The sequence below is a fragment of the Centrocercus urophasianus genome, unplaced genomic scaffold (assembly GCF_019232065.1).
Source record: "Centrocercus urophasianus isolate 14NV4802_14NV808 unplaced genomic scaffold, USGS_Curo_1.0 seq_7, whole genome shotgun sequence".
NCBI lineage: Eukaryota > Metazoa > Chordata > Aves > Galliformes > Phasianidae > Centrocercus > Centrocercus urophasianus.
Window position 1 is genome coordinate 1,347,752 of NW_024885310.1, and position 26,619 is coordinate 1,374,370.

The following is a 26,619-nucleotide window of genomic DNA, read 5'->3' on the forward strand; positions in this document are numbered from 1 at the left end:
AAAAAAAAAACAAACATAGAACCATGACAGGGTCGGGGGGTCACCATCCCTGGGGATGTTTCAGAACTGTGGGGATGTGGTTGGTGAGGGTGGATTGGGGTTGAACTGGGGGATCTCTGAGGTAATTTCCAACTGTAACGATGCTATGGCTAACACCAGAGCACATTTTAGGATTTACTCAGAACTTTGGAGCTGCTGGCTCTGTTGGCTGGGGACTGGGCCGGCACCTGGGCTTGGCTGTGTGAGGGGTGCTGGTGGGGTGAAAGCTGCTCTGTCAAATGCTGTTAAGAGCGAAGATGCCAGAAAGTTTGAGTGGCTAAATTCACTGATGTGCTTTCATGGGTGACTGCCTGGATCCATGGCAGTTCTATGGGGAAAAACCAGGCAGTGTGTTTGAGCATCTGGGGGCCTGTTGCTCCTTGGTGGCCCTGTCTGAGGGTGATGAAAGAAAGTGCAGCTTCTCCAGCTCATGTCTGTCAGCAGGATGGTGAGCAGGTACTCGGTCTCTTTGAGATTGTAGTTGCTCTCATGCTTTTCACCCTTCTTCCCCAGACTTCTCCGAAAGCTTGAAAAGGAGGGAAGTAAAGCTGGAAATGCAGGGGTATGTAAAGAGCCAGTAATTCAGCTGGGATAAAGGAGCTCTGCCGAGAGGCAGGGAATGATACAGATTGATGCTGGGAAATGGGTGGTGAGTAGCAGTTGGATGAGATTAACAGTGACAGGCAGGGCAAGGAAACTGGAACTCACAGGGAGGTAGTTGGAGGGGAGAGAAGAGAAACAGCTGTGGCAAGGAGCTTGAGGCCAATGAGGGAATTGGTGGTGGCTGGGAGGAAAGCAGTGACGAATGGTGTGAGGGTGCTGAGGGCAAGGGATGTGGGCACTGGGATAAGGAGGATGGTCACCAGAGATGCAGCCTGGAGGAAGAGGTGAGTAGCTGGAACTGAGGGAAAAACTTAAGTGCTGCAGTCTTGCATTGGGTGGGTAGGGTTCGCGTGAAGGTTTGCTTGCAGTAAGGACAGCAAATTTGGGGAAAAAGCACTGGAAGCTCAGATTTGGCAGCACTGGGTGTCTGTGCTTTTGTGCTTTGTGCTAACTTTTAACAAATGTTTTTGGAGGATAAAACTTGGATCGTGTGTATTTAATTAGTGACTTGGAGCCTTAATTTTCTCTGCTTAGGTTGTTCACCTGTAAAGCTGAGGTACTAATACCCTTTTCTCTAACAGCAGTGGTGTGAAAAGAATTAATTAATTGCTGTCTCAGATACTGCGCTGGAATAATTAACTTGGTCATGTTCTGCTCTGTCTTCAGAGGAGGATTTAAATACAGTGGATTTACTCTTCAAGGTGTGCCTTGAACAATAAAAATAAGCCAACATCCTTATTTGTTAACAGGTGTTACTTGCTGTTTGTTCTTTGCTTTGTGCAGTGACTGAGGCAGGGCCCCTCTGGAAAGCAGTGTGTGATCCTGCCATTGAGGTTGTTGTTGTAACGTGTTCCTGCAGGGCTGAGCAAGGTTTCCTCTGTGGCTTCAATACTGACACCTGCTTAACTTCTTATTTATGTTTGTTCTTTCAATATGGCTCATGTTTTAGTTTTGTGTAAGTGATGTAGGTGTTTTTTTTGTTTTGTTTTTTGTTTTTTGTTTTTTTTTTTGCAATGAAGAAATGAGGCTAAGGGGATTATGCTTTCTGCAAAAATTGACCATTTTCAGTAGAGGGAGATGATCTGCAGTCAAGGTACAATGAGCTGGGTAGAGATGAGTGAACTGAATCATCAAGAAAGGAACAACTACTTGAGACCTAAATATTGAACGGTGCTCTCATGCTCTGAAGTTAGGCAATCTGCTATTCCCTTTGCCAGAGCTCAGTCATGGTTTTTAAGATGCTTCTGTATACCTATCCAGTGTTGGCTGTTTCCACTCCTGTCTCAATTTGAATTACAGCAAAGCAGCCCTAAGACTAAAATGTATCCCACATACATGAAAATACAGTTTGTAAATCCTCACAGACTTTCTTATTCATTATAGTCAGTTTAACCCCTCACCCTCCTAAAATAAAATATAAGCATAATCTAAAATAGAAACACGGCCATACAAAACTACAATGACTGATTTCCAATTTTTTTTCCATCCTGAAAGTTGTCATCCTCCCTTCTGTTATACTTGACATTTTTTGGATTTCCCATCATGTCTCTAATGATGAGGGAAGAATTCTGAGCACGCCTTGCCTCTGCTCTTGGCAGTTATTTTTGCTTTGCTGGGAGATAATAATTGTTCTCCTTGTCTATCTTGATTGCTGCCGTGGCAAGTACAGAGGGACATGGAAGAAGCACTTCAGTATTTCTGTAGTATGCTAAAAGCCTGCAATGCTTCTGGCAAACTGTTGACAAAGTCCTGTAAGGAAGATAAGCAGAAAGAAGGCAAAAGGTCTGTACTCTTCAGTGGGTGGGGAGAGGGAATGGAGGAATTGATTTCTGACGTTGCTGGTAAATGTGACACGCTTCCCCTGCTGCATGAGCAGCTAGGTTCTTAAAATGAGAGGAGATCAGTTTAGATAAAGTGAGAATGACAGTTTGAGTTTCTTGTATCTTCATCAGAACAGAAACACAACAAAAATGTCTTTTCTACCCCTCCCCCCAAAAGGATATGAGTGACCTGATACTCCTAAGTCTTATTATGCTGCGCATAATCGGGTTTTATTAATTACTTATTTAGAAAATGAGAATTACAGTATGGCTTACCATGGCGTACCATTCTGTGATGTTCCACAGAGCAGGTGTGTATGCTAGTGATAGCCCTGGGAAGTTGAAGCGATGCGGGGTGGTTGCTGGAGTTGTGCCTCTGCCCAGGGATGGAGAGCCCTGCACCCAGTGCTGCAGGTCTGGCTTGTGGGCCAGGTGCTGGGATCAAAGAGAGCTGAACAGGAGCATTGCTTGGTAAAATGGGTCATGGAGCAGAAGCACTGTGTTCTCACTGTAGACGGTGAAGCCTTGTGTCCTTTTATGGGTGCTCTGAACCCCAAGAGGGGTCTTTAGATTTCTCAAAACGGTTTTAATGGAAATATGTTAATGTCTGTTTGAAGGGAATATTTCTGTTTGCTCTGCTTAATTAAATGAAAAAAGACACGTGATGATGTTTATTTTCTAAGATTTTTGTATCTTAAAAAGGTACACAAAAGCAGATACAGACTAAATGCAAGAGGTGGGCATGGAAAACTTCCTGCAGTGAAAAGCCCTGCTGTCTTCAACTACCTATCAAGAATAAAAATTAGATGCTAGTTGAGACCTCAGCCTGCTTCTTCTATGCCAAACTCTAGATTAATCTTGCCACCTGCAGTGTGGGTGTATAAATGACATGAGGGGGACGTTTTTTTCCTCATTTTTCATTTTTGCCACATAAATGGTGAGAAGTAATCATGTCATACTGTGCTGGTTTATGGCACTATATCATGTGATTGCTTTGCCTTTTGTGGCCTTTTCAATGATACAAAATGCAGAGCATTAGTAGTGTGGTGTGGTTTTTTTTTTGTTTTTTTGGTTTTTTTTTTAGTAAACGGAGCAGATTTCGGCACCTGGTGTCCACTAAAACATTCATTAAATCAGTAGTTACGTAGGCTGCTTACCTGCTAAAACAGCCAAATTGTCTCTAGTTCTGACAATAGAGGGGCCTGTAAATCACTGATTTGACACAGGCAGTACTCTGTCTGAGGGCTGGTGTTCTGGCTTCCTAAAATCTCTCACTCCCCATCCTCCCAGCCTGTCTGCTAATGTTTCTGGATGTCCCACGGATCCTCTCTGGTGTAAATAGGAAAAAAAAACAATAAATCAAAAGTAGTACAGGATGACTGCAGCTGCAGGGATTGCTCTAGGTGCCTGTGTTCCCCCCGTGCATATGAGTAACTTCTGCAGTTGAAGCTGGGAGTTCTCCAGTAGTGGGAACAGATGATTCCTACAGTGGCCAAGTTGGTGGTGTTAAGGCAGTTGTGTTTCTCACTGCTCCTCCTTCTCCTGCCTTTTCCTTTTGTGTTTTGTAAGCTGCAAGGTAGCGTGGATGCCCTAAGAGCACAACAAGCATGAAACTGGATCTTGGAGGTAAAATACTCGTTGCTTCTCTGATGAAAGGTTGCCTACAGCTGGTGCGCAGATCCGTCTCTGCTTCTCTCTCTGCTCACTGCCTGTATCACTGTTGGAATTTCAGAGCCTGTTCTCAGGACTAGGGAAAACAACTAAGCCAAGGTGTGTGGGAGGAGAGTGGGCTTGATGCATGTGTCATGGTTTTTGTGGTCTGTGGAGGTCTCCGCAGATATTCGTCATGCTGTTTGAAAGATGAAGCAGTGCAGCTTAGAAAGTGACATTTGGAGTATAAATTGGGAAATGCTGGTGATTTGGAAACCTCATGTATTGGCCTTTATCTCCAGCCTTCCTTGTAGGGGAATTTACTGAGGAGCTGTCAGAGCAGCACTGTGCACTATTAGTTACAGTAGTCTTCTTAGCAAAACGGGGGAAGTTGCTTAGGTTTGCTTCATTGTAATTAATTACAAAACCAGAACAGAATTAAGTTTTTTTTCTTAATGATAGTATTCCTCTCTCTGTGTTAGTCTTTTGTTCTCTGATGCTAGCGGTGCTTTTAATGGTTTTTGATGTCTTGCAAGTACCAGCTTTCAGATGGGATATTCTGCTTCTCTAGCTTTACGCCATCCTAATTGTTTCAAAATGTAGTCATTAAAACAGAAAGTAAACATGATTGCTGGTGTTATTGCTAACGGCAAGAAATGCAAAAAAGAGGGACACATGTGGCAGTTCTATTTAAATAAAAGCTTATTTTCCAAAACAAAGGCTTGTGGAGCAAGAGGGAGCACTTAGTACCCTGAGCACGTTTGCTGTTACGGATGAACCCACAGCAATGGATGCTATCAAAGTTGTCATATTTTATTCATGAGTTGTGGTGTGCTCAGATGAAATAAGAAAAGCGATGCTCAAAATCATAATTATGGTGTAAAAAGATAATACAGTTATTATTGTGGCATTTTTGAAAATTGTTAGATCTCAAATAATTCATATGAAACTTGCAGGGGGAGACTAAGTGTGTTAGCTGTGGTTGTGCCTCTTTGCTGGGGAACTGTGTGCAGGGCTTCACAGGGATGGAATTATTCATATTTGGGGCGAAGGTGTAAACGTGTGCTCACGTGTGTCCCACAAAACAAGGGTGGCTATAACTTTCAATATAAATGTAAAGAGGCTGACAGGAGGAATTATACTTGAGCAAAGAGAGGCCTTGACAAATGTTTTGTGCCCTGTGCCATTATCATGCAGTGAGTAAATCAAGCAGGCAGCTAGGAGTTAATTTTCTTCAGCAGCAACACGCAAATGATTTTTCTGAGGTAAAGAAAACAGAAGGGAAAATGAATTCATGGCACACATTTGTTTACAAATTGCATAAAGAAAATGAAAAAGCATATGATTTTTAGTAGTAAGCGAGCAAAATGCTTTAAAAATAATTAAGCAACTGTTTAGAGTGCCACTGTTGGAGCTTCTGACCACGAGAGCATGTCATCATATACTAACTTTGAACTTGTGGGGTGATTTCACTGCCTTTAGTTGGATTATTCCTGTGATTAAAAGGCTTTACTGGACTGGAAATCAAAACCTTTGTGTGGATGTAGCCAGGTCTGTTTGCTGCCAGAAGTAGCACTGGGCACTGTAATTTCTCTCTGCAGGCAAAGAAACTGAGCCAGAGGCCTCTGTTTTAAGGATCAGCTAACAACTGCTGAGCTCTGGTGCTCAGATGTGCATGCTGAAGGACACAGCCCTTCACCAGGGAGGCGAGTGCTGCTCTCTGAGCAGCCCTGCTGGGGTGAGGCTGAGATCTTCTGCACTGAGCAACTTGGGCTTTCAGCCTCTTCTGCTTTGCTGAGTCTTGGCGTTACTCTGAAAATCTGGGTTGTAGGCTATCTCTGCCAATGAGAAATCAGAATTATTGGAATTTCTAAAATGACAAATCATTCACTCCCTCTGCATAGTCAGTTGACAAAGCTGGAGTGTGTTTCTAGATGGCAAATGCCCCGGGAGGGGGGGGAGGAAGGGGAGGGGTGTAGATGGAGGGAGTGAGCTCAGGGGTGCCGTCAGTAAAATGCAAAATTGTATGCAAAATGTACCCTCTCTATCTGATTTTTGGCTCCAGAGACTCACCTCCTTATGGTAGCATCTTCATTTAGATCTCTTGTATGTGTGGCATGCTTTGCCAAGTTCAATGTGTGTTACCTTTTTTTTTTCTTCTTTTTTTTTTTCTTGAGATCACTTCCAATTTTGAGGGGCTGTTGCTCTGAGCTTTCCTGAAGATCTTCTGTAGAAGGGAAGGAAAAGATGGCTGGGTTTGCTTTTGTATGAAGCCAGAACAGAAGCTGTATTTTTCGGTGTCTCATTATCCTGTGCGGCAGTGACTCTTAACATTCTCTGAAGCAGAGCGCTGGAGTGAACTGTGCTGTGTCAATAATGAGTCCTGGAAATGAGTGTTGCTTACTACTGTGGCACCCAGGGCTGCTGGCTGTGTTCAGGCTGCTCCTCGGGACTGCGTTGCTAGTGTAGTTGGTACTCTTTTGAACAGCTGTTATTTCCAAAATTTGCTAACAGCAGCCTTTATCGCAATTGCAGTGATGCGATATGTTAGCTGATATAGATAAACAGTGGAAAAGAAGTTATAATCAGTGACTCCTGCGCTAATTAACTAACAAGGCATGTAATTTGATTAACTCACATGATTTAAGAGCAGATGATGCACTGTTAGCGGTAGTGTAACTTCTGGAGCATTTCCACCAGCTCTGGAGTAAGTAGTTAATTTAAGGGATCATCCATTTGTAAATAGTGTTGATTTCAGCATGAGTCCCTTGAGGACGAAGTTGAGCCTACTTGAGGAGGTGAGCTTGTGCCCTGTAGCTGCTTGAAATACTGCAAGTGAGGAAAAGGAACTGCCTGAGCAGCAGGTAATGTGCGGCAAGCGGTGAGTGCTGCCCTCGACAGCAAGCTTGTTGCAAAGCCTTTGGGCTTGCTTGAGTTTCCTGCTTGTGCTCTGCACCCACCAAATGCCTGGAAAAGGTGGTGTTAGTTGCTGTGTTGTGCGTGCACCCAAGCCTGCTGCTTGTCCTTTTGTCATGGGAAGAATGAGTACTGTCTGCCTGTGTGGAGATGAGAAGGGTTCTGGAGATGTAAAGCCTAGATGTAGGGAAGAGGGGCTGCCCCTGCAGTGTAGGCTTTGCTGCAGCTCTCTTCTGCTGTGCCCATTGCGTTGCCCCTGCTGGAGCTGGGACTTGACAAACAGGTGGCTTCCTCTCAGTGTGTATTAATTTCCAAGTCTTGCATGATATCTGCTGCTCCGCTTATCCCGCAGCAGCTCAGTTTCCCCGGTTCAGGTTGAAATGCTGATAAAAGCAAACATGAGGCTTAACCTCTCGATCAACAACTTAATTAACATGAGTGTGGTCATTCCAGCCAGTGCTCAGGCTGGGAGAGCTTTCAAGTAGTGAAGAGCCTGACAGTAAGCCCCTGAGTCAACTAACTGATTGGCTGCAGAGCAGTGGTGAGTCGATAAGCAGCGGTTTCACTTCTTTGGTGGCTCAGAATTCCGTTCTCCCTGGCATCTGGAGTTTTAGGCCTGGGTTTGCAGTAGCTTACTGGATGGAATGAAATGTATCTGTAATTTTGAATGCTAGATTAATTTTGTTAGGCAAGACCTAGTTTGTAAACTAGTTGTCATTCTGATGTATGTTTGTCAGTGATATCTTAATGTTTACTGCCAGGATAGTTTTGCATGCTGCAAAGGAAGAGTTTACATTGCGTTATTACTGTTTTTCCACCTTCTCTAGCAGAACTGCCTTTGCTGTATAGTCATGGGAGCTTACCTTTGTAACATTAGCTATTCACCCTGATAATTGCTCCTTCCTCTAATTTAATGAAAACCCATTAAGCCGAAAGAATAATTAAAATGAGACATCATCTCTGTGGGAGGTTTGCATATTAAAATCGCCAAGCATTTCACTGCAGATGGATCTTATTCTTGAGGAACATTGTCTGAAGCAACATGTAAAAAGTGATTTATAGTGAATAATCATAATTTAGAAAGCTGTGCTGTTGAGCATGATTTCCTACTGTTTATTACCAACTCTGAGCGGAGCTAGCAAGGCAAGGGCGAATAAAGCAATTAGCATGTCTTTTTTTGTGCTGGTGAGAATACCTAGCAGCAGAGATGTACTCGTGGGAGAACATCATGCCTTCTGTGAGCCTATTTGGTAGTAGCTGAAGGGGAAGGGAGAGGTTCTGTCACCCTCTTGTCTGGGCTGAGTAATGGTTGGAGAGGAGTGGGAGCAGATGGGCAGCAGGGGCGTCTGGCACTGGTTTTATCAGTTCCTTGATAGACAGTCTATCAGGCCAATGTAGGAGTCTGTGCTTCGGTGAACGCTTGCCTTCACTGAGAAGGGTTTTGTGGTGCTGTCTTCTGTTTCCATCCCAGCCAACTTCTGGACACTGCCTTTTCTGCTCTTGGTTCCATCTTGAAAAGCTGGCATCTGAAATAACTCACTCAGCACTCCATTTTTATTTCTGTGTTTCTCTCTATAGAGAGATTTAGCTCTTATTGGATTTTGCCCGTAGCAAGGTAAAAGCCAGTCTGCTGCAACATTCGATTCTTTAATTGCTGTCACTGAGATCCAGACTTTCTCTTGTTGTAGGATTAATTTCTATGTGCTTGTCTGGCGTGATTGTGCAAAAGATGTCCCGAAAGCACGTTTAAACAAAGAGTTTTGCAATGATTGAGGTTACCAATAGAGCTGCATGCTCTTCATTCCCTGCTGGAATAATGAAGTAAAACAAGAAGGTACTAAAGCAAGGTAGTTAATGACAAACTGTGTCTTGTTACAGAAGACCTGGCTTGATTTAGACCTGCATTTTTAGTGATTTTTTTTTTTTTTTTTTTTTTTTTTCTCATGGAAGCATTTAGTGAAGAATAAAGATTTCCCAGATGGATTGGGATTCGTCTTGTAAGACCAGTTGTGTGATTTTCTTTTTCTCCAAGGCCTTGAGCTCCAGTCCAAACAGTCATGTAATTCCCTTCCCTTTTGTACTATGGGTTATGGACACTGAGAACTTTGCCTTGTTAATGTGGAGGTATCTTGTGTTTCTTTGTTTGGCTGAGGAAAGTAAGTTCACTTAATGCTCTGAGATGATTTGTATCTGTTGTAGTTGTTATACTTTCAGTCTATGGGTTTTTTCTTTTAGAAGCATTCTAGTATATTTAAAAAGCCCTCCAGACAGTCAGTATTTCACATTAAGAAAATATAATCACATGGAAGGGCATATGAAAGTTGTATCTGCACTTATTTATTTATTTTGTTTATTGCTGAGATTGCATTATCATCCAGGCATGAAGTGATGTTTCACTGAAGATTACTGTGTAAGCCTGTATCGTTCTACATTATGTAGGAAATATGGCATTTCATTACAAGCAGGCAGTTATTTTTATAGAGAGTGTAAAATATATTTTCCCTTTGGACACCTGCAGTGAGGGGGTGTATGTGTGTTCAGGGTGTTCCTTTTTTTTTTTTTTTTTTTTTTTTTTTTTTTTTTTTTTTGAGTGAAAATCAGCTTGTAAATAGAAAGCTCTTACTTTAAGTGGATTTACTCCCAATTCATTAGTATGGCACTTCCTGCAGAAGTGATGCAAAACATGAATTGATGACATAGCTGGAGATCAGGTCGCCCTGCTGCGCTGTCTCTGAGGCCCTGCATGCCTCCTTGCTGTGATTCCTCAGGAGGCACGTGAGCTTTAGAACAGCAAGCTGCCTGCACTCTGCCTTATGGATGTGAACTCCTGGATTCCTGTTGAGCCTTCAGGGGCTCCTCTGCTCCAAGGTCCAGTTGCAGGCTGTTGAGTCTCACCTGCTGTCTCACTGCTGGGAAAACCCTCTCTACCCCTTGTTATTATTCTGCCAGTAGATGTTTCTACACCTGCAGTTTTGTCTTTGGTTTTGCAGCGAGAGGATGCTCCTGTGCACTGGTACCTCCTTGGCCTGGTAATGAGCAGATTTACACCAACAAGCAGCCCCATCCCTAGAAGGGCGTTGTTTGTTTGTTTGTTTTTTTTAAAAAAGCTAAACTTCCTTGTTATGGATTACTTTAGAATAGGGTTGCAAAACAGCACCTGAGTAATGTTTGTTATCTAGCAGTTTGGGCCCACATTTTTGGAATTTCAGGACTCTGTATCTATGGCAAATTCTGCTTTTAATCAATGGAGTTAATGTGATGTGCTGTTCATGTTGTTAGTGTATTTGTGACTAAGCACTGGTCTAGAATAAAACATGATATTTCCAAGCACGTTTCTAACTGGAGTAGTCAGTTAATTGATAACTCACTGATGAATCTGACTAAGGAGCCTGGTATTTGTATAAAATTTGGTGGATAAATGGGGTATATGGCTTTATATCTGGACCATTTGTAACAAGAATGTGTTGGGTTTTGCATGACTTGATTGAAATTTTTGCATGTGTTCCACTGACAGCACTGTCTATGCTTTCACTTAACAAAATTTTTGAGAGCTTCAAAGGAGCAATATATTATTACTGGTGAGTTTAGCACCGTTATCAACAAAATTGTGAGATACGAGGGTTCTTAGGCTTCAAAACAAGACAGCAGTCTTTAGCTGTCAGCGCTTGGAAATGTTATTTCTGAACAGTACTTGTGCTTTGGTACTCAGTACTGATGGATTTTCTGTCAGTGTAGTGGGTCAGAAACCCGCTGTGTGTTTTAAATTGGCAGCCATTAGAAGTGGAAAGTGTGTTAAGTTAGTGTAGTAGAGGATACATTCAGCAGTTGGGTGTAATATTGGGGAGCTTCCTGGTATATGGAATACTTAGTGCTGTGTCTCCTGTGTCAGCTGTTTCAAAGAAGACTAGTAGTATTTGTGGCCAGGAGTAACACTTGCTTGGTAAGCTCCATGAGTGTAATGAATAGGCATAATGAAATCTTGTAGGTAAACACAAAACCTGCTCCTGTTGCTCTGTGCTTTCTTCCATTCCCCTTTCTGTTGGCTGTGGAAACTACTTCTGTTCTTTGAAGCTTTGTTCTCTTCTGATGGAATTGGTATTGGACAAATAGGTGCTGTAAGGTGGACCTTTATATATATTTATTGGGTGAATTTGAGCCTCTGGCAAAGATTTTTAAGTGATGAGTTGTATTTTTTGATGTCTAATTTGCAGTACTTTTCAGAGGTGAGCTTTCCAAAGCGCAAGTGTGTTATGCGTTCTGAGCATGGAGGCTCATTTGAAGGGCTTTAAGCTGTACAGGGAAAGTTGAGACACCCAATTACAGAGCATGCTTGAATACTTCTTCCTTAGAGTTTGGTTTCAGTCTGTGGCGTTCCCTCCATAGTCAACATTCCTGAGTTTCGGGTTGTTTTCAAGCCAGCTTCTTCTCTTTCAGTTTGCAAAGCCTCAGTTAATGATTCTTTTTTTTCCCCCCTCCCCTGCAGTGAAATTCTGAATTGTAAATCTCATCACTCCTTTGTGTATTACAGCACTCATGCTGGGCCAGCTTCTCAAGATTCAATAGAGTTATAAGGTTTTCTACCAGCTGAGAATTTGTATTGGCATTTTTGGCTTCAAATAAACCTTTTCTAAAGGAAGCTTGCTAGGCTTCTAATTGGTTGTGACACCCAGGAACTGCAAGCAGCATAGGTCTCGTGAATGTGTGACAAAGGCCCAGCATGAGCAACATGACAAGGGGTGGGAAGGTGAAATGCCACAATTTCTGCGCTTTGTCATTTAATCATCTTTGGGAGTGATGATGTATTGTGAGTAAAAGGATGAAATAAAAATGGATGTGTTGGGAGATGGTGCATTTGAACCTTCGAAGATGATATAGGAGAAGGTGTGCTGCTGCTGCTTGGGCATGGATAGGATTAGTGAGACTGGAATATTTCTGGATCTGCCTGGTCACACCACAGTTCCAATAAATATTGCATGAGCTGTCACGCTTTGCTTGCTTAAACTGAGAAATCCCTGAAACTATAGCATATTGCAAGCATGTCTTTTATTTATTTCTTGGGCAGAAGCACAACCATGTAGCGTTATTAGCAGTAATACATCTCTGCCTTAAATGGTGCAAGGACAGGTTCCCTCTGATGTACAGTGGAAAGGCAGTAACAGAGCTGACAGTAAAAACTGAAATTGGAGCTTGGTGAATTGTGTTGGGAGAGGCAGTGCTTGAGATTCCTCAGAATTTAGGAGCCTATTTATCTGACTGCAGCACACCATATTTACAGCAATTTAATCTGGTCACAGCAAACACAAATGGCTTGGCATCCCATTAAAAATTGTCAGAAAATCAGTAGCTGACCACTTGTGAACTTGCCGAAGTGACAAGTGGGCATGCTGACAAGGTGCCATTTGTTTGGACTTTTTTCCACTGAAGAATGCAGTGGTAGCGTGTGGTAGATGTGTCTTGGAAATGAAAAATATCAATGGCAAAATGAAAAATGTAATCTGAATCTTTGACTTAGCATTTTTACTGGACCATTGTTCCTCTCCCTCCCGCTTCTCTCTTCCCCCCCCCCCGGGGGGGGTGTTGTGTCTGTTGTAAATAAAATCCTTAGATACAGAAAGAGAAATCCATGCAGCGCCCCATGTGAGTGAGAAGTTGGTTCAGCTCTTTCGGAATAAAACTGAGTTCACGTTTCTGGTGACCCTTCAACAGAAGGCATCGACTTCAGGAGTTATACTGTCCATCCGGGAGTTAGAGCACAGGTAAGAGAAAATCTTCTCTCTTGTAGTCGTAGTGACATAAAAAGTACTGAGTGTTTGGTGGCCCATTGTGACAATGTGTTGAAATGGTAGATATCAAATCTGACATGTAAGTTAAAGCCTCTTGGCTTAGGTTGCAATTGCTGCTACTTGCTGTTTTTTATTTAAATAGGAGGTGTGCATTATTTATGTGTCCTGGTCCCTAAAGTGGCCCTACTTAAAAAAAACAAGAGGATAAAAGCTAACGAGGTGTAGACAAAATGTCTTTTGGCAATTAATTGTAAAGCAGTTTCTGCTCCTAGTTCATCCTGCACACTTGTAGTTTGCTTTTTCAGGGAAGTTAAACTCCATCTCATGTTTTCTGCTTCACTATGTTTTAAAATATCTTAATATGCTTGCTTTTTCAAGATTCAGCAGTTAAGCTGTTCTTCAAACGTGTGCTTCCATCTGGCGTTGTGGGTTTTTTTTTCCTGGCATAAATACAATATATTCTTATTGTGTGCATTTCTCTTCTTGTCAGTGTAGGAGGTAATGAAGAGGTCTCTTTCATTAGCTGTTACAGTAGCAAATAGCAGTTTCTGTAAAAGCAGCAAAAAAAACCCCAGCACTTTTTTGTGGTATAAACAGTATTGATTTCAAAGATGTTTTGATGTTGTAAGGAGTGTATTGTGTCACCCAGTGTCTTGAAAACTTGAACTACTTGTGACTTTAAAAATATATATATATATATATATCTCATAGGGCTTCAAGGATCTCTGCGTCTGGTTTGACCTTCTGTTGTAATACAAATAACTCCGTGTTTTTTGCTTGCTTCTGTTTCAAGTTCAATTTGCAATGTTTCTTTCAAGTTCCTGTTGGTATTTAATTTTGCTAATCATTTCTATGGGCCAGAATTGCTAGCCCCATTTGTTACTTTTTGTTGAGGCAGTCTGTGGAGGAGATGGCAGTGACTTTTTCTGGCCAAATGATCAGTGATGGCTTTTTTCCTGTTCAGCAGCAGATATCCCAACAAGGATAACTAAGAGGAGGACTCTAATTCTTTGTTATTCATCATAATACTTTTCCATCACTTCAGCTTTCATTCTGATCTCTTTCTTTATTCCTGCTTTCATTTTTGGGGCTGTTCTCTCTCTGTACTTTATGTTACATGAAAATCTATCTGTCTCTTCCTTTTTACCTCCTCTCACCCCATCCTTCCTTTTGCCATTACTTTTTATTTCCTCCAAGCTTTTCCAAGTTATTGTAGCTCCCTGAAGTCATGGTTAACAAGATCAGCTTGCCATGTTATGGGATTTTTCTTATTTGAGAGAGAGGACGTTGAGGACAGACATTGACACAGGAAGACCTTCACATTTAGGGACACATGCATGTACTCAGCAATCCAAGGTCAAAGCAGACAGGCAGCAATAATTATACAACGCAAGGCACATGGGTTTTTTGATATGGCCTCTACTGAATTTAGCGACTTCTCTATCTTGGTGGTCAGAGACAGCAGCTGGTAGAGAGATGTACTGTGCAGGAGTAATCTTGACTGAATAAAATGTACTGCTGCTGTCCTTGGCCCTGCGGTTATCTCCAGTTTCTGACTTAATATTTGTCTGTTTAAAACAATGTGTAGTTGAAGGACTGGATGCTAGCCTAGCTTAAATCTCTGTCCTTCCATCCAATAAAGCCAAAGTAGTTTCAGTTTGCCTAATTCTATATAATAACCAAAACAGATGTGTCTGGTGTTGTTAGTGGCTGCTGCTACATTCTGCAAGTCAGATGGATTACTGCAACTGTATCTGTTAAAATAGATTGTTTCTTTTCCTAATGTCTTAAGTTGCTACTTGGACCTTGATAAGGATAATGCTTTAAAACCCTTAGATCTGTGATGACAGAAATGAATAATGTGGATGAAAGTGGGGAAAATATTCTGTGACACTGGTGCGTGGCTGATGAGTACGGGGGTTAGATTATAATGGGCGAAATACCAGAATGTTCACCTTGATGCATGTTGTTGTTGGATGTTATACCAGCTGCTGAGGTTGCTGTGTCTTAGCCTGACGTGTGAACCTGGATGTGCCACGGGTCCTTGACATACCAGTAAGCCCTTGTAAATATTTTTTGCTCCTAACAAGCTTTTGGTAGTTAATATGGTTGTGTTCTGTCTCTTATTTGTTAAGCTATTTTCAACTTGCACACGTCTGTGAAAACACACACTACAAAGAGATCAGTAAGAAACAGGGATTTCAGAGTGATTAAGACCTTTGAGAACAACTATTAGGGGTACCTTATTACCTTAACCACTATAGTCTTTAACTACGGATAAGTCAAGAAATCTTCCCTTACATAGAAAATAGGAAATACTGTTTTTATGGCATAGTGGTTTTTGACTTGCCAGCATACCAAAAACTGAGAATTTGAGACTTGAGAACATGCAGATCAACAATAAAATAATGAAAGCAGCAGCTGTGTTAGTTATTGGTGGATGAGTTTGTATCTGTGTGGGAGACCTTTTGTTGCATGCTTGTTTAGTGGTTGAGAAATAGATTGTATTCTAAGTTACATGCTAAGTTATGTGTGTGTCAGTGTTACTAGTTGAATAGGCTGTTTCGCATGATGTCACATAGTGGAGACGATCTTTATAAGGTACAAGTGAAAATTTATGAGGTAGAAACATGTTGAATGAGTGTTTATATGGCCTTTCTCTAGCATGTATTTGCTGGGATTTATTATTCGTGAATGACATGGAACTCTGAAACCAAGATGTCTATGGTGTCTTAGAAATACGTAGGTAAATGGATCTTAAATCTTAATGAATAAACAGAAACTGAATACAAAAGGTATTAAGCTAATATGAATACAACATTCCCTGAAGTCGGTTGTTCATGAATGCTGTTTTGTTGCACTAAATGGATATCTCACAGCATTTAGAGATTAGTCATTAATTTGTATCATAATTTGATGTACAGGATTTATACTGCAGAGATGAGAAATGAGTCTTTGTTAATATTTTATCTTGTTGAATCAACTCGATAATAAAGATTCTGTTTTCATGATCCAAATGTATTTATATACAGCTTGGAAAATTGAAAGATGGATTAACACAGATTTAGTCTAATTGAACAGTCTGGTAAGTGCAGACTATGTGCTAGTTATCTGGAATACAGAAGTGGATCTGCAGATTATATTTTTTCTGAAGCTTAGAGGACAAAATATAATGAAGGATGGATGAACATGTAACTTGTGGATGCAGAGATGCAGAAACTATTTTCTTTGTTGGAGAATTACGCTAGCCCCTTCTATCTAGATCTCTGTAGGCTCTTCACAGCCTTTGAGTCTTTCAGCCATGAAGAAGCTTGGAAAAGGCCATCAAGATGCTTGAAAACCCACCCATTATGAATCCTTATTTCAAAAGTGATTTAGCAGAGTTTTACACAGAGTTGTCTGGATCACAGAAGGCCAAAATAGGTAAGAAACAAACAAAGCCCTTTAAAATAAATTAAACGGGAGTCAGCATTGCTTTTTGCTCTTCACTCCTTGAGTTGGATATGTATTGATAGCTCCTTCCCAGCACTGGCCAAGATCAGCCTCTGGTGATATCTGCCAAGGGTGCTCAGATACCCAGCTGGATTCTGAAATATTGGCTGCCACCAAAGAAGCTGACTATGATTGTCTGGTCCTGGAGGGCACTATTTACAACTCACAGCTGTAAGGCTATTTTCTCTTGATGTGAAAATCTGGCCCCTAAATTAGCCATAAACATTTCCTACAGTACCTTAGTATTATGACAGTGAGTGGGAAAGGAAAGCATTTATTTTCTTAGCTTATAGTAAGAACATACAAAACATAGGGTTATGTTGCTTGGAAATGATGGTAAGACTTGGTGGGTGCAGATCTCTTCTACTGGCCGCATTGCTGACTCACTTACATCATTTTTCTTTGTTTATTTATTGGAATGGCCACTCTTGAATTACTACTCATTTGTAGGTCTGTTTGGTCTAAGGTATCAGAGCATTCAGTGCAGGGAGGAACTTGAAAGGGAAAAAGAGGAAACACAATCTTTATGTTGTGGGGAGGCTCCCCATCCCTGGAGGTGTTCCAGAAAGGTGTAGATGTAGCCTGAGGGATATGGTTAGTGGGCAAGGATGGGTTGACCACTGATCCTAGAGGTCTTTTCCAACCTTTATGATTCTATAATTCTATGGTACGAGGAGGGAGCTGATGGCCAAGCTGTTGGCTTGTCATGATGTGGGAGGTAACAACCTCAACTCCAGTTTTCTCACTTTCCATCAGGTGAAATTCCCTTTGATCTTTTGAAAGGAACCTGTTGGTTATTTACTTGCTCTGTAACAAGCTACCCTCCAAAGAAAGGTTTTATTGCTAACTATTGGTTTTAGTTTTTATTGACAACAGAGAAATTAGACATAGTAATGCAGAATGAGTGAAAGTGAACTAGTAAACAGAGGAACTGTTACCTAGAAATTACATATAAGAAATGAAATAAAACCTATTGACCTCGAGGTCTCATCCTATGCATTTTTCAAAGTCACTGAATCCTGAGCAGTACTTTATCTCTCTTTATGTCCCCCCTCCTGTCTTCCTAAGGAAGTTATTGTTGCATTTGCTACTGGTTGCTAAAAAAGCACTAAGGAAAAAACAAACCACAGCTGCTTTGTTGTACTGTTTTTTGTGCGTGCCCTGGGTCTGTTTTCCATGCTTCATGCTTATTAATGCTAACTTTCTATCCGTGTGTTGTCATTCTTACTGAAGAGTATTCAGAAGTGGAAGATCCCCCTGTGACAGAACTAGGAAGAGGTGAAATTAATGTTTTTGAGATTGTCTTACAGGAAGCAGTAAAAAAAATTTTTTTTATATAGATTTTTCAAATGCTTTTATTCTTTTAACATTTAGCATTAACCTACATGTAGGACCTGTCCTTCAGAAACTTTGTCATGCTGGGTAGTTGGAAGCTTGCAAGTTAATGGCACTGCTGTGGTAGGTTTATTGAGTAGAGAACTTGGCTCTTCACTCTGCAGCAGCAAGCTGTATTGGTAGAGATGTTAGGCTGGTAGTGAAAGGTTTTTATAATTAGCGAATCAGTTTTGGATGGGGAGAGGGAACCTGGCTGGAACTCTCTAGTAAGTTGAATACTTCCCCAGGTTACACCACAAACAGCTTCTGAGACTGTTGAGGAGCAGATAGCAAGCTGTACATTCGCATTTAACAATTGGAATATGTTATGGAGATACAGTGTTTGGTGCTTAGCAGGTACCAAGCTAATTGAAGCAAGCACTGAGATAATCTCATGAAAAGAAGTCTGTGTGAGTGCCTTTTGGCCTTAGTTACAAACCTGGAGGATTGGATTTAGCCCGTGCTACGCTTTAGATGATTTGCAGCAAGATGTGTGTATGTGTAGTGGCTTCTGAGATACCCAGTATTTTAAACAAAAGGCTGGAAAACCCCTGCAAATATATCCACTATCCTTTTTCTTTTAGGGTAAAGGTAATGCCTTCATTAATATTTATGAGTAGAATTGCTAAACTGGCAAGCTCTTTAGAGAATGTAAAGATGCAGCCTTACTTCTGTCCCTCTGCACCACGTAGTGTGAAATGAGAGGCATCTAGACACCTTTCCCCCCCCTTGACCCTCTGCCTCCTGCATGTCTAAAATCTTTTGGCAAAACACAGAAGTGGAAATAGAGTTATGCTCTTCTAGCTTTTTGATTCAGATATGCAAAAGACAAAAACAAAGCAGAATTGTTATATTCCATATATATCCCTCTGGTTTAAATGTTGTGGAAAAGGAGTTACTGGTTGAGTTACCTTCCATCTTGTGGCTCCCCGCTGAGAAGCAGCTGTTTTATGTACACTGGGCTGGCTTTAAAGCATGAACATGCTGCTGATAACCAGCTGTTGCAACACACTGATTGGACCTTGTTGGCAATTGGAGCAGAATGGCTGATAGTTTGAACTGTTTAAAACTGAGTTTGGACAGTGCAGAAATGTTGTGGTCAACGAGGAGCAGAATGTGTAGGTCCCCCAGGAGCCTTCTCCAACATGCTGTGTTACTTTGTTGGCTTGTTTTATGGTTCTCAGATATAGGCAAAGTGCTGAAATGTCTCTCTTTGGGCTGAAGTCAACTTTCTGCAAACTGTGCTTTGAATTTTGGTTGCTCGTTAACACTGTAATGCTTCTGGTTAATGAGAAGCTTAGATGCTCACAACTTTTTATTCATAGTTGGTCATTTTCTTGGTTGGACATGAGGTGATGCCTGATGTTTATTTTTACTTCATTTGTTTAGTTTGCACTTCAGTAAAGATGCCTGTGTGCTTTGCCCTAAGTGCTGTCCTATGAGAAGGAAGAGGGGCACAGTGCCTGCCTGAAGGGCTCCCAGCTGAGGGAGGCTGCTGGTGACATCAGGGAGCAGAGGAGGGCAAGGAGGAAGTGTGCAGGGCAGGCAGAGATGGGGGGGGGGCATCTGGAGAGGAGCAGGGAGCAGACACTGGCTGGGCCTTGATGGAGTGGCAAGGGAGACTTGTGCAGGATCTGGCAGAAATGTATGGGATGGGTCATAAGTCAAGAAATAGCTGAAAAACTGCTGGCTTGCAGAGCAAGATCAGAGGGAGAACAGTACGCAGGGTGATTTGTTTTCAGATGTCATGCTTTGGCTCTCAGGTGGCAGGTCTCGTGGTGTTAAAAAGGCCACGTTATCGTCTTTCGTTCTGTTAAAATCGGGTATTTTATGGGCCAGTTTTGGGGAATCTGCTGAGCAGCAGTGATGAGTGCAAGGGAAGGTGTGGGACTGGACAGGATTATGCTCTGCAGTGGTTATAGTTGTGCTGAGGTCTCTCTGGTGGCTCCAATGGCTCCTCTTTACCCATGATGATCCCTCAGCTAATGCTGCCTCAAAGTCCTGTGGCTAGCTTCAGAAAAATTGTCAGGCCCTTTAGAAAACCCTTTGATAAAAATACTCACGGACTGGAGATGATCCACTGAAACACTGGGGAAACTCTTGTTCGAGGCACTTTTAGTGATGAGCTCTTTGAGGAGCACTTGAGTAATCCAGAGAGCAACTGTGGATTGTGTTCTTGCAATAGATACAGCAATTGTATGAGTGCAGGATGATTCAGTTTTGGAGTGGTGGTGATATGTGAATAAATGATTCCTTTTTTTTTTCCCCCCTTTTTTTTCAGGTTACATTTCTATCAGATTAGTTCCTCAGGTTGAATGGCTTGTTGCAACCAAAAGGCTGTCAGATGCAAAGGATAAGGTTGGAATGGGCATACAGCAGAATGAGACTAGCCCTTTCAGGAAAGGTAGTGCTAAGCTGCATTTATCCCTTTCTGGAAGATCAGCACCTGCTTTTTGTAAGGGGATATAATCAAAATTTGTCCCATTAACTGGGCTGGGTAGATTGGCTTCTTGCAGAAGCTTGGTCTGGCAGAAGTCCCAGTTATTGCAGCTGTGTGCATTTTAGAGGAAGCATCTGAAAGGCTGTGTCATCACCTTTCTTCAAATAATGGACTCTCTTCTAGGTTCCCTATGCACAGGGAGGCTGCATGTCTTTTTCTTTTTTTTTGACAGGTGGGTAGCATCTACAATGAAGGCATGTTTAGACATATGAAATGGAAACAGAAACATAGTAAGCTCAGCCATTACAACACATGACCATGAAAATAAGTAGCTGCTTTGTACCAGTTCTGACTCAAGCTATATTAGCCAGCAGGCAGATGGTAGAGTAGTTTTTTTTTTCCTTATATGATCAAGGAAGAGAGTAAATTTGTATTTGGATGATCTTTGCCTTGTTGCAGGTACACAAATGCATACTTTGAGCATCATAAGTGCTTTAGAGCCTTGCAGCTTGCATACCCAGTTATCTCATGGAAGATCTGTAGAACAGAAGGTAAATCTTTATCATAGAAGATGCCACTTATGTGTGATTATTTTGTACAGTCAACAAATATACAATTAGCAGAGTGGCATGGTTAGACTGGTATTTTACAGGTCGTGTAACTAGAGGGATTATCACAGTGAGAAGGGATAATCAAAAAATAAATGAAAATGCTCACCTGTGTCCTAGACTTGCAGAAAAACTCCAAAGGGAGCAATCTCCAGGCAGAGATCCTTCCTCAGTGGCAGTCAGCACTTAAATGGGGTCTGAGAGGTGCAGCCAGGTTCCACCCCTTCTGGTCACACAGCTGAATTGTCTTCATCAGTGTTCCCAGGGCTGACCCAGTGCTTGCCTCAGGTGCTCAATCAGAGGTTCAGGCTGTGACTCAACAGTTCCCATACAATTGCTAAGTGTTTCAAGGTTGGCTGATACAGGCTTAGATAGGCACTGTCCTCGGGAGTCATCAGAACAGAAAAAAGAAAGATGTTAATTGCCTAGGTTTTGTTCCTTTTATTTGAAGTGAAAGGTGTTTGAAGGGATTATGCATGGGTAGCCAACAGCACACTGAAATTTGTTTGTATAGGAGTAATACATTAGAGTTGTAGATTATCAGAGAGTGAAACGTTTGGGATTCATCTTTTGCATTTGCTTTCGTAGAAAGCTAATCTGATTTTTTTTTTTTTTCAGCAAGATACGTTCAGTGTTACAGATGATCCTTCTTCTATTCACTGAACCTTTTGTGCAACCAGATGTCAGTCTGATTTTGCTCAGAGCCTTTGATATCAGTATGTAATCTCTGCAACAGCAGTAAGTCTTTAATGCCACATAAGTGAAGATTTGCTGTATATGGTTTTGTTGTGCAGCCTCTCAATCTGTCCATATTTAAACTAGCTGCAAAAAGTAGCTCTGTGTGGTTTGTAAGTATGTTCGTGTGGCAGAGAGCTGGATCTGCACATTTGAGTGTGTAAGAGCATTTCTTCAAAATCTAGTGCCTGACAGTGTTTCAGAACTTGGGATCTTTATCCTGTCACTTTCTCATAACTAGGGATACAAGCATAGCACCTGTGGAAGCAGCTGAGACATTTAACTTGACAGTTGTAACTTATTCTAGTTTTGCATCCTTACAGAACTCTGGTAACAACTGCAAGGTGAGTGTTTACTTTGTTTTGAAGTCGGGAGCCTCTCTTGTTTCAGAGGTGTCCCTTTTGTTCCATATGGTTTCATTGACTGTGGTGATGGTTATGGGTGCAGACCTACTAACTCAGCTGCAGAATTTAGCATAGTGTTCCCTATGTATTCTCACTGCGTGACTTACTTTCCATCCAGAGAGCATTGGAACACGGTCTCAGTTTCTTTTCTGCTGTTGTCCAGGCTGAACCAGTTGGCAGAACCAGAACAACAATGTGCTCAGTCAACAGCAAGGAACAGCATTAGGCTGAAAGCGTAATGATCTGTGATTTGTCACAGAATCTGTGCAGATTGAAAGTCCTGCAGTTGGCATGGTAATGGACTTGGGTGCCTTGGCTGTTGTTTCTGAATACATCCAGGAATGTTTCTGAAGTTTTTTCATTAACATCCTTAAATGTTCTTATATTCTTCTTGGCATGATGCTGTTGAATGAAAAGTCTGCATCTGTAAACATGTGCAAAGGGACAAAGTGGTGAAGAAGCTTTCTGATTTTCTAGTTAATAACATCCAGTGGTCATAGAACTTTCCTTGAATTAGTTTTGCTATGTAAAAACAAAAACAACAAGTGCCTCGACCAGGCAGTCAACTGTCCAGAATCTTCTGCTCAACAACCTCACTGAACAAGTCCGATTCTTACTATGGCAATTATTTTTTCACTAGTTGAGAGATCTGGTGTTGCAGTGTCTCTGCAGCTTGTGCTTGGTGAACAGTGATTCTAGTCTTGAACTTGTTTGATTTTTGTGACCTTAACCCATACAAAGTTGAGCAGATGTGTGAGTGTTTTGACTAGATGGCAGCCGTAAGTTTGTACACGTTCACAGGGATGCTATGTGTGCCTGCTGCCTTGTCCTGGGACATCTGTTCAGTAGCTCTACAAACATCTGCTGTAAGTACTGATGCTGCTTGTTGAAAGAGGCTGTGGGACTTTGGCACTTGATTCGGGATCTGAAGTTGTACAGTCAAAATGGTTACTCTGCTTTATTTATGTTTGGATGTGATAAAGGGGATGATTTCTTGAATGAAGTGCAAAATGTAGATATGCCTTAGTTTTTGGAGCTCTTATCAAAGCCCTTAATCAGGGCTGTCCTTGCCAGGTGGTGCCCTGTCTTCACTATGCAGTGTTTTAGTGTCTCATAATAGGTGTTAGCATCATCAAGATGAGAACAGAAAGTACTGTACGCACACTGAAGATGTTCATAAGAACATTTATCCTAGAGCTGCTCCAGAGGTTGTGGCTCGTGTACTTACAGTATGCTTTCAGGAACCTGAACCTTTTTCTTCCTATCTGGAAGTGAAATGAGCTGTCAGATATGCAGGTAAATCTTTGTTATGATGTGATAAAAATGAGACAAAAAGGAGTAAACATCAGTAAACTGGTCATTATCCTCTCATAACTGTACCCTTATGGGAGGTAGATATGGGTTGCAAAAGTTGTCAAAAAGAGTTGTAAAGCATCTTATGTTGATTGTGGAATATTGTAATCCATCTGTAAAGCACATTCCATGACCTTAAAATCACCCAAGTTCTTTGTGCAGAGAAAAAAAATCTAAATTTAGAAACACTTTTTTTTTTGCTTTTCTCTCTTTTATAAATTGAGATTTGAATGAGAGGGACTGCTGTCACGTGTATAAAAAAAACCAAAAACATTTGAATTCTGTATCTGGGTAAAAGAAGTCAGTGGTAGCTTGTATGCTTAGCAAATATGGAAATTCTAGCAGTGGAATATTCAACCGAGGTCATATAATGCTTTGTATTTATGTTCTGTGAACAGCGTGCTTTCTTAATACACATGTTCTGAGAACTTAATCTGTCAAAATGATCTTGTCTGTTTTAAAAGACAAAAAAAAAAAAACAAACAATGCCACTCATTGGGAAATAAAACAAGAAAGCATCACTTTGTGCTAACAAGTTGACAAATAGGCGTCTCTGACATATCTGGGAAAAAGTGATGAGGAGGGCAGCAGGGGGCTAACTGTAGCAATGAGCTGACAAATGTATCTGAGACCCATTCCAGTCAGACTTCATGCAGCTGTTATGCAGCAGCAGAGCTGGTTGTAATACTCAGCAATCTCCCTTGGGCTACTGATACGGATCTCATGACAAGATTGAAAGTTCACACTTGCTGTTGATGCATTTATTCAGGCAGTACAAGTGTGCAAAGCCGGCTCATTTTTACCAGGTGCTGTAATACTTTAAGGAACCTTGGCTTGTTCTGTTCCTGTGTTTTCTCCTCTTCCTTAAAATGTTGGGAAGAATGTATAAAAAGATGTGTGTTGGACCAGTTGATTTTCTTTCCTCTTGCATGGAAGCTTCTGTTAATTTTCTCCCCTTGTTTACCTGTAAATTTACAGTAGACGAAAACTTGTGCAATGGCATGTGAACTCTAAGGTGAGTTGCTTTTGAAGAAGCTTTCCTCTAGAGTCTAGTTGGAGGAGGAAAGAAAAGATGTCTGCAAGTTGCTTTCTTGGTAGCAAATGAACTGCATTCTGGTTGAGAGGAGACAACTGTGCATTCTGAGCAGTGAACATAGCTCTGTCTATGTGCTTATTGAGACAAGATCTCTCAATTGTACATCTTGGAAAAACTTAAAAATCCATGCAGATGTGATGGTTTAAACTGCTGTGCTGTATTTCAATTCCAGAGATATGAGCTGGGCTTAACCAGTTGGGCTTAACTCAACCATTTTCCAGTGTTGGGTTTCTGTTGACTGCTGTTTGCTGATGTTTGAGTGTAACGGCTTCTGATTTGCACTTGTTGAAGGGTGGTGAAAAGTAGGTGCAGAATTTGGCTGCTGTCATCCTCTTTTCCAGTAACAGAAGAGGTAAAATGTCCTGTGGACAGTCCTGTGGCACTTGGCAGTGCAGCAGGTATACATATATAGTTAGCATTGTCTATTGCAGTAAGTTTTAACAAATCACTTCTGCTTTTTATAAAATAAGTCAGGGAACAGACGACCAGCTGTTTTTAGTTCAGAAGTAACAGTTGAAGCTAAAGCTTATCAGATGGAAGCTGTGTTGCTTTGCAATTCCCTATGCTGTTCAAATAATATGGCATAGATGTAAGTGCGATATCTGACTGCCATTCCTGGAGCTGGAATGTTGCATTTTTCAATACCAAACAAAACATTGTGTAATAAGTGATTAGCTCCATAGCTACATGGTGTTGTGAAGATTGACTGCAGGAAGTGATGTGCTTCCCACAGCAGTAGCATGTCCTACAATCATGTGTGGCTTAGGCTGGAACGGGCCTTGAAAATCATTCAGCTCCAACCCTCTGCTATGAGCAGGGCTGCCAACCTCTAAATCGGGCTTCCCAGGCCCCATTCAACTTGATCTTGAGTGCTTGCAGGGATGGGCTTCTACAGTTTCTTCAGACAGCCTGTTCTGTTCTCTCACCATCTTCTGAGTAAAGAATTTCTTCCCGAAATCTAAATTTCCCCTCTTTTAGTTCAAAGCCTTTCCCCTTGTCCTGTCACTATCAGACTGTGGAAAAGGTCCCTCTCCTGCTTGTAAGCTCCTTTGTAAGTACTGAAATGAGTAATGCAATGAGGGCTCCCCAGAGCCTTGTCTTCTGCAAGCTAAGCAAGTCCAACTTTCCTCAACCCTTCTTCATAGGAGAGGTACACCAGCACTTTGATCATCTTTGTGACCCTCCTCTGGACCAATTCCAGCAGCTTTACATCCTTCCTGTAAGCTTTATTTCCTTCCTGGACACAATATTGCAGATGAGGCCTTGCAAGGGCAGTAGAGGGGGACAGTCGCCTTTCTCCTTGCTGCCACCCCTCTTCTGATGCAGCCTGGGATGCAGTTGGCCTTGCTCTCAGGCTCTTCTATGATCAACCATGTAAATATATTTATATAAATACTTTGTGCTTGAGAAAGATGCGTTACTCTTCTTTCCTTTCCTTGGTATTTTTTTGATATATTTTTCTTCCTCTCTGCTCCTTATCTGAACAAGAGTGAAAGTTTCTTTAATGACTTCCTATTGAGCTTTGACAAAAGATGGCAATTATGAAACCTTCCAGTTCACTGATGGTACTTGCTCTAGTACTTTCCAGTGTCTTCTGTATGTTGACTGTTTTTACCAATAATTAAAATAAGAAAAACTTCCTCCCCAGATTTCTTATGACAGTTAAGGTATTTAAAGGGGATGGTGATGGTAGTTAATCAAGATTCTGCTCTTCTGTTTGAGAAGCCCTGTTCCTTTGCCCTCCTCCGGGTTTTATATGTATAAAACCAGGCAGTATTATGTATTTCTGCTTTCATTTAATTTTAGTTTTGCCTCTATCTGCTTTGCCCTTGTTTATTTGTTTCAGGTGACCTGATAATGCGTGTGTTCTATGTGGAAGAAATCTTATCTGTCTGAACTGCAAGACACTGTCAGTATGAAGGAGGGATGGAGTTCATTTTTGTCAAGCATTGTCTTGCTGTTCCCCTTCTCAGTCTATTGTGATCTGCTGCCTGTCTCTGTCTCTTGTTTTATCTTATAACATAAAATCTGGAAAATTGAGTTTTTGGGGAGGAACTTGGTTTTGAGTTGCCTCTGCTTCATTGGTAAGAATAATTCTTACATACACCTTGTCCATACTTGTCCACACCAGCTGATGAGGTCTGTGCACAGTCGAGCTAGGTGAAAGGCTTGAGTGAAAATGAAAATTAGTAGCTATGTATTTATTCTTTTATCTTGGATTTTTCATTTTGCTTTATGGAAACAAACTTTATTATTGTCTGATTGGTTGGTTGTTTTGTTCTGTTTTAATACTCCAAATCAGCATC

General features: G+C 41.4%; 1 protein-coding gene across 1 annotated transcript in view; it reads left to right on the forward strand.

The window, feature by feature from the left end:
* The first annotated feature begins 2,739 nt into the window (after positions 1–2,739).
* The window catches only part of NELL1 (neural EGFL like 1), a 266,056-nt gene continuing 242,176 nt past the window's right edge, over positions 2,740–26,619 (forward strand). The window contains exons 1-2 of the mRNA XM_042837211.1: positions 2,740–2,773; positions 12,634–12,784. Of these exons, the coding sequence (XP_042693145.1) occupies positions 2,740–2,773; positions 12,634–12,784 (185 nt within the window). The remainder of the gene's footprint in view (positions 2,774–12,633; positions 12,785–26,619) is intronic.